This window comes from Clupea harengus, chromosome 15, assembly GCF_900700415.2.
Source record: "Clupea harengus chromosome 15, Ch_v2.0.2, whole genome shotgun sequence".
Lineage (NCBI taxonomy): Eukaryota > Metazoa > Chordata > Actinopteri > Clupeiformes > Clupeidae > Clupea > Clupea harengus.
In genome coordinates, this window is record NC_045166.1 from 7,480,433 (window position 1) to 7,488,570 (window position 8,138).

At 46.7% G+C, this 8,138-nt stretch overlaps 1 protein-coding gene across 1 annotated transcript in view; it reads left to right on the plus strand.

Moving 5' to 3' along the window:
• The first annotated feature begins 3,540 nt into the window (after nucleotides 1–3,540).
• Nucleotides 3,541–8,138, plus strand: part of LOC105889785 (glial fibrillary acidic protein-like) — a 4,751-nt gene continuing 153 nt past the window's right edge. The window contains exons 1-12 of the mRNA XM_031582146.2: nucleotides 3,541–3,740; nucleotides 3,982–4,132; nucleotides 4,259–4,408; nucleotides 4,816–4,935; nucleotides 5,277–5,372; nucleotides 5,734–5,868; nucleotides 6,089–6,199; nucleotides 6,326–6,436; nucleotides 6,580–6,704; nucleotides 6,968–7,024; nucleotides 7,181–7,393; nucleotides 7,520–8,138. The exon at nucleotides 7,520–8,138 is cut by the window's right edge and continues 153 nt beyond it. Coding sequence (XP_031438006.1) covers nucleotides 3,541–3,740; nucleotides 3,982–4,132; nucleotides 4,259–4,408; nucleotides 4,816–4,935; nucleotides 5,277–5,372; nucleotides 5,734–5,868; nucleotides 6,089–6,199; nucleotides 6,326–6,436; nucleotides 6,580–6,704; nucleotides 6,968–7,024; nucleotides 7,181–7,393; nucleotides 7,520–7,604 — 1,554 coding nt within the window. The 3' untranslated portion in view covers nucleotides 7,605–8,138. The remainder of the gene's footprint in view (nucleotides 3,741–3,981; nucleotides 4,133–4,258; nucleotides 4,409–4,815; nucleotides 4,936–5,276; nucleotides 5,373–5,733; nucleotides 5,869–6,088; nucleotides 6,200–6,325; nucleotides 6,437–6,579; nucleotides 6,705–6,967; nucleotides 7,025–7,180; nucleotides 7,394–7,519) is intronic.

Here is an 8,138-nt window from a genome sequence, read left to right on the forward strand (position 1 = left end):
GACCATTGTATTGTTTTGGTGCTATATGAATCAACCTGAATTAAATTGAACTAATTAGGGATGAACTAATGACTTTTGGAATGGAATACAATGCAACTATCAAACCGCAGAAATTTAAAAACAGACGGGTGGCACTAGTTTAGGTTGCCTAGCAATGGAAATGACTTGGCTTGTATTTGTATAGAGAAACTATCTACGGATAAATCAAAACAAGGACATTGTTTCCAACAGTTTCATGACATGTTTAAAGTCGTTTGAACTTATTTTATGTGTACTCGCATGACACTGTTTAGAAGTCTCTTGCATTGATGTTCTCTGTTTGTGAATGTCCCTGATGTTACAGCCCCTAATGGAACAGAAGACCAGGGCTAGTCACCGGCGCTTAGGCCTGAGGAGAAGCATGGGGCTGGCCTGAGGAGAAGCATGGGGCTGGCCTGAGGAGAAGCATGGGGCTGGCCTGAGGAGAAGCATGGGGCTGGCCTGAGGAGAAGCATGGGGCTGGCCTGAGGAGAAGCATGGGGCTGGCCCCGGTGTTAAATTGGCCATTGACTCTCACCGTGCCGTGCCCATTGTTTTCAAGTTTCAAGTCTTTTATTGTCAGATGCACAGAATAACACAGAGTCAGACTGGGCACTGAAATTCTTAAGACAAGACAACGCACAGCAACCTAATAAACTATAACATAATATAACATAACATAAAATATAAGTACTCTGGACATCAATTACACATATGATACAAATATAATAAAACTACTAAATATACAAAATAAATATACAATTCAGTATGCTAAACATATAATACGCATATAATAACCTATACTAACCTAATAAACCTATACTAACCTAAAGAAAAATCAACTGTGGGAGTAACAGGTAGTGCAATATTACCGGTAGTGCAAACAGTAGTTGAAAGTGACAGTGTGTAAAGTGGCGAGTGAGGAAGTGACGGGAGTGTATCATTGTCCATTTAGAAGCCGGATGGGCCTTGGAAAGAAACTGTTCTCCAGTCTCCGGGTACGAGACCGAATGCTACGCCTACCAGAAGGCAGCGGAGTAAAAAGTCTGAAGGATGGGTGGTAGCAGTCTTTTAGAATCCTGCCAGCTTTTCTGAGGCATCGTGTATGGTAGGTGTTCTGCAGGGCTGGGAGCTCCCTGCCGATGATGAACTCAGCAGTCCTGACCACACTGCGTAGGACCTTGCGGTCTTTGGCTGTGCAGCTCCCATACCACACTGTGATGCAACCAGTCAGGATGCTCTCTATTGTGCATCTATAGAAGTAAGTGAGGATGACTGAATCCATGCCAAACTTTTTCAGTCTCCTCAGGAAGAAGAGGCGTTTTCGGGCCGCTTTGACCACCTTGTCCGTGTGAGCACACCAGGTGAGATCATTGCTGATGTTCACCCAGAGGAACCTGAAGCAGCTGACCTTTTCCACTTCGGATCCGTTGATGTGTAGGGGTGCATGCTCCTCCTCCTGCTGCCTCCTATGCTGATGTTGAGAGAGAGGTTATTATCCTGACACCATGTTGTCAGGGTATCAATTTTTGCACACCACATCTTGCTGTATGTGCCAGGGCCGACTTCGGGAATCAAACCCTGGCCGCTGGTTTTCTGGTCCAGTGACTAACTCACTGAGCCAAGGAGGAGGTAGTAGGACCCAAACGCAGGATGTTTGGAAATCGTTTTTAATTTCTCTTTCAAGAAAAAGATACTCCAAAAAACACACAGAAGATAACAGTGAAATCCAAAGCGTCCAAAGGCAAAGCTCAGAAGGTATCAAAACAGAGGGCAAAAACAGAGAAGTTGGTTTTAACAAAACACGAGGCTAGGAATTACAAGAGACTTACAAAAACACATGAGGACTGTGACTGGCGAGACTAGGGAACTTGGAAACTCGAGAACATAGAACTAGAAACACCAGAAAACAATACGACAAAGACACAGTAAAGAACACAAAAAACAACCAGGTATAAAAACTACACTTAATTGGTCATGTGACCCAATTGACGAGCAGATAGAAGGTCCCAAATCATCACAGTATGATTTTATTTTACTGTATATACACCACTTCATTCCTAGACCCCACAAGGTAAATTGTAAAGTGCAAGTTGATGGCATGCCTCGTAGTTGCTCTTGTCAAAGTGTCGTGCCTAAATCTGAAATTTTAATCAGTGGATTTTGGAAGATATGTAAAGGATAGAGGTTCATCAAAAAGGAGCTTGGAAGTGATCAATTACTGACATAACTAATTTCCTAAACAGCTTGTGGATGGCTGCTAGCTACCATTAGCGAAGAAGATCTGCAACTTCCAGTACTCCTCCTCCGTCAGGAACTCCAGGTCCTTTTGTCGCTCCTTCGTGAGGTCTTGCTTGTCCAAGACCCACTGCAAGATAACAGACCACCAACAATTGGATTACAACTCACTTAAGCAAAATCACAGCACAAGCCTAACTGTACAGTGGTATGTTCGTTTTTTGACATCTGGTAATTGGTTTTCATATGAGAACTCAGATTTAAGTTTTAGAATAACTTTCCACAAATACACATATTTATGCAGGAATCACAATAGCATGGAACTGTAGAGGGATTTGTAAGCCACGAGTCTGCACGGACCACGCCCGAACAGAGGTTTAATACTGACGCAAGCAGTCGAACATGACCCCGTGCAGTCTTTACATTCTTCCAAAGGCGCAAGTATGTCCAGGCAGCTGCAATTTTGATAACCCCTCTGATGTCCGCACAAATTAAAATTGCCAACCGGAATGCTGTGATCGGATGTGACACACCCAGCGTGCAGAACTTAATGTGATGTGGGACATATTTCTGATGTTGCACGATTATTTCATTTAAAGTACCTTCCAACAAAAATTAGATGAAAATTGGACCTAACTTTGATGGCCTTTTATTGTTGTGAAAATTGCAGCCCGTTTTCCTCCTCACCACGATTGCGCGCCCATAAACCCATAAACAATGTTGCTATAAACACAAGGTAGTAAACTATGACACATATATAAAAATGGAGATGTCCCAATGAGCCAGTCACAGTTTACTTTCCAGGTGATGGCATGCCCTATTAAAGGAGGAATGGGTAACTCTTTGGTCCCCAGGTAGCTTAAATCACGCCATTCTGCGCACGGTGTAAAACGTGTTTTAAAAGTAAAGTGTAAAAGTATTGTCTCCTGTCTGAATATCCTCTCCATATTCATTCAGACACACTGATCTGATAAACACGCTAATGAGCCCACCACTTGTCCTTCGATCGAAGGCGATGACTCCCCATAGCTCTCTCTTCTCCCCACTATTTTTAAACCTCTTCGCAGGTGTCTGCTAGATTACTGAGCGGGCACTTTCGCTCTCATGCTGGATTGAGGTACGAGATTCCTCCACGCTAGCGCACACGGTAGGATGGGCCAAATATCTGGCAACTGTATAAAAAGGGCCTTTGGACTGAGAGAGGCAGTGTGTCATCCACGGACAGCATCGTCTCATCCACAGGCAGCATCGCAAAATAAGAAAAACCAACCCCGCGGAGTCATCATGAGTCGAAGCCCAGAAAGGATGTCCTCCTACCGTCGCCACTTCGAGGGCGCTCTATCTGCCTCCTCCTCTCTCAAGGTGCGCGTGTCTAGCCCGTCTCCAACGCGCCGAGACATCCGTACTCGCTCCGCCAGCTACAACCGCAGCGGCACCATGGGACGGAGAGCGGTGTCCGGCTCCCGCCGAGCCCACATGACCGGGTAGGCCTCTATAAACTCTTGAGTTCACTTACAGGATAACCTAATACTATACCAAAATCACAAAGGCAACTCACTGAGTGCCTCCATGAGCAATGCATACAACTCGTAACCATATAACCATAGCTAACCATAGATGTTATGTATTCTTAAATACCCTATAAAATCATAGGCATTCGAGCTAAATGACTGATGAAATATGGTAATACTCCTCCTCATGTAATATGACTGTTTTCTTTGTCAGTGGTGCCAGCATGGGTGCACTTTGTGTTGGCATGGGACTCATGGATCTGGATACCGCGGTTGCTGATAACCAGGCCTTCCTGAGCACCCGCACCAGCGAGAGGCAGGAGATGATCACCCTCAATGACCGTCTGGCTAAATATATTGAGAAGGTAAGACCTTCTTTTCTTTCAGCCTTTCCCCTCTTTTCCCCTAACCGCTCTCCCGTCTTCATCTGTCATCTTTATCCTGATCCTGTGATGTGTGTGTGTGTGTGTGTGTGGGGGGGGGGGGGATAGGTGCGCACCCTGGAGTCCCAGAACAAGCTGCTGGAGGCAGAGATCGACGCTCTGCAGAACCGCTACACCAAGCCCTCAGGCCTGCGCATGCTGTACGAGGAGCAGCTCCGTGAGATGAAGAGGGTGGCCGACCAGATGAGGGCTCAGAGGGTGAGTAGGACAGACAGGGGGGGGTGGGGGGTGAGGGGGGTGTCAAATTGGTGAGAGTGTGCAAATGAGTGTGGTAGTGGTGTGATGATGAGGTGTGGTGTGTTAAGGGGACAGAGGAGGCAAGAGTTTGGATGTGGATGGTTGTGAGACCACACCCCATCCAGTAGCTGATAGCTAAAACACTCCGGTGATTAGATCACATAGCTAGCTAGCTTGCCCCCCCCCCCCCCCCAAAAAAGCCTTAGAACACACCACACAGCCCATATGGAATGGCATTAGTAAGGAATACATCAGGAAAGCACAACATGAGTTCATTTCATTTTAAGCTCAAGCTCAGCTAATGACAGTTCTTCTCTTTCTCTCCTCTCCTCTCGTCCTCTCTTGTCTTTCTCTACTCCTGCCTGTAGGATCTATCTTTTGCTGCTAAGGATGCCATGGCTGGTCAGTTGGAGATGTTTAGGGTCAAGTACGAAGAGGCTGTGGAGGCCAGGAAGAAGGCTGAGATGGATATTGAAGCATTCCGTCCGGTACGGCCCACGCTGTCAGCTTATTTCATCTACATTTGAGTTCACTTTTGTCTTTACATTCATATTTGCTCTTCAAACGAACACACGACTTCCCAAGTACATGAATGCATGGAATGTGCATATGCATGAGTGTATGCAGTGCTAGCGCTCAAGGCTAAGCGTACAGGAGCCACTCAGTTCCTGTTTGTTGCCTCAGTGTCGCTCACCTCAGGCTTCCAGAAGGTTCCATGTCTTCTTGTGTCTAACTATAGCTATGGCTGTCTGTGGTTCCTAATTGCTCACCGGTGGTCTCCTCGGAGTTTTCAGCAATATTTTTTTCTCCTTTCGTCTGCACTCCTCAGGATGTTGATGCTGCAACAGCTGGCCGCATTGCCCTGGAGAAACAGCTGGACAACCTGCAGCGCGAGCTGGAGTTCATACAGAGGGTCCACAAGCAGGTACCGTGCACACACACGCACACACACTCACACACACTCACACACACACGCACACACGCACACACACTCACACACACTCACACACACGCACACACACTCACACACCGTCACACACACTCACACACACTCACACAGCAGAGTTTGAGGGCTACAGCATAGTATCTCGTTTCTTTAAATAAAGACAGGTATTAGACTATATGGGTGTCTCAATTTTTGCACCATGGTGATGGGGGGGACAATTTTTTTCTCATTGGCAAAAGGGGGCCTGCCATGAATAGTTTGGGAACCACTGACCTAAGCCGTTTGTGACAATACCATAGGGTTGCTGTTGTTGTTGACATGTAATATCTGCTGTCCTTAGGAAATCGAAGAGCTGATGGCTCAGATCTACAGTGGCATGTCTACAGTGGACGTGGCGTATTCACTGCCTGACCTAGGGTCTGCGCTCAAGGACATCCAAGCACAGTACGACAGCATCGCCGCCAAGAACCTACAGGTAGTCTGCTCCCCATCACACTGAGGCCTGTGTTCAGGGAATTATGAAACTCTTAGAAATGACAATCACAGTTTAACATGGAGATCAGCCTTTAAACATTCAAATCTAGCCAAAAAGGGACTAAATTTACATGTTTACTTTGTAAACATGGTCTAAACGTAATAATTTAAGTAGTTTGCGAAGTCAGGATTACATCTTTTATTTGTCTGTATTTTGGCAGGAAATGGACGCTTGGTACAAGGACAAATTCCAGGACATGAATAGTTCGACATCGAGGCATGTGCAATCAGTGCGGGGCGTGAGAGAGGAGATCACAGGGGTTAAGAAAGATGTGAGTGATGGCTCTAATTATTATCAGTTTGTCTCGTCATTAACAGGAGCAATACCACTTCATGCGGTTCATCTGTTTGTCACTCAGTCAGGCTTTGTGAGAATATGTGTGTGTGTGTGTTTGTAGATTCAGAACAAGGAGCGTGAACTGGAGGCATTGAAAAATAGAAATGAGGCGCTTGAAGCTCAGATCCGTGAGGCCCAGCTACGCCACAAGAAGGAGGAAGAGGACCTCCTTGTGAGTTCTCCCCTTTCGCCACCACCATCATCATCATCACCATCATCATCATCATCATCAATACTGCTAGTAACACTGTTCCCAAACTGTTCCCAGGGCCAGCTCAGCCATCTAACACTGACTGATCCTTTGTTTGTCCTCAGGCCAAAATTGAGGCTCTGAAGCTGGAGCTGCGGTCCATCAAGACCAAGATTGCCACAATGCTGAAAGAATACCAGGATCTCCTCAATATCAAGATGGCCTTAGAAATTGAGATCACCACCTACAGGTGAGATCTCTCCTCGTGTTATTTCCTCTGATCAGCCCAGTGGCAGACGTACAAGAGACAGCCAAAATAATAGACTTAATAGGAGTTTGGGAAATGCTCACAAGACACAGTTCACGTGTCCATGTGTCTATTCACTGCCACGTTTGACAGCCTGTTACCTACTGATGACCTGCAGTCAGCGTAAGGCATGGCCACCTCACACTGCTCCCGAGTACAGGCATGGGTGCCAAACTCATACTTCGTGTTCTGTTTTTGTTTTGCAGGAAGTTGATTGAAGGTGAGGACAGTCGCCTGAACACCATGGTGCGCAGCATGTCTCTCATGAGCAGTGGCATGAGTGGCAGTATGGGTGCTGGCATGAGTGGCAGTGGGATGAGTGGTGGTGTCATGAATGGCAGTGCTATGAGTGCAGCTATGGGCACCATGAGTGCCAGTGGCAAAAGTGCCAGTGCCATGAGCGCTAGCATGGGCGCTGGCATGGGCACTAATGTGGCGGGGGGCATGGGGGCCAGTATGAGTGCTGCCATGAGCGCCTCAGCGGCCGGCTTCAGCTCCAACGTGGGCGGCTCGTCCAATGGGATGTCTAAGACCGCGTCGTCCTCCGGTGGGGTGATGTCGATGTCAGCCAGCTCAGAGTTCTCCGAGAATCAGGCGGTGGAGATGACGGAGAGGAAGACCGTTCTGATCAGGTAAACTCACGTTTATCTGAAGCCTGTGTGTGTGTGTGTTTCACAGATGTTAAATCTTCACACACACACAAACATATACTCTGTGAGTGTGAGGAAGGAATTTAACCCGTCTTTGTTTGCCTATAGAACAGTTAGGACCGATGAGGAAGTGCTAAAGAGTGACACACAGGAACGCACCTTTAAAATCTCCGGAGCAGCCGACGACCTGTAGGAAGAGGCGCCACCCCAGAGACCCCTCACCATCCTCATCCTCACCTCCCGCCCTCCACCCAACTTTTAACCTTTAACCTTTCTCCATGGTGTTCTATCCCCTACGTGTCCTTCCTCGGTGTCTGTCGGTGCGCCCCCTGCTGTACCTAACCTGTAAACCTGCTTCATGTCCCTGTGGGTCCTCTGTTCATATGACACACCAACTAAAGAAAATAAACAAACCTGCAAATGATTCTCAAGTCTCGAGTCCTGTTTGGTTCAAATAATCCATCTTTCAGAAAAGAACTAGGAGTTGCTTTTAGAGGGATGTGAAACAAGAGTATAGGTTTAGGTGTGCAGGGTCACATCTACTAATCTACAAGGACATTAAACAGCACCCACATCACTGTCAGATGATATGCTTCAATCGGGACTATTTAACATTACTGATCAACTGAAAGCCTGGAGTGCCTAGGACAGTCTGAAAGAATGAATGAAGGTGCTCCCTGGTGGGGAACAAGTCAAAGGCTTTGTTATAGTGTGTTCAATTCATACA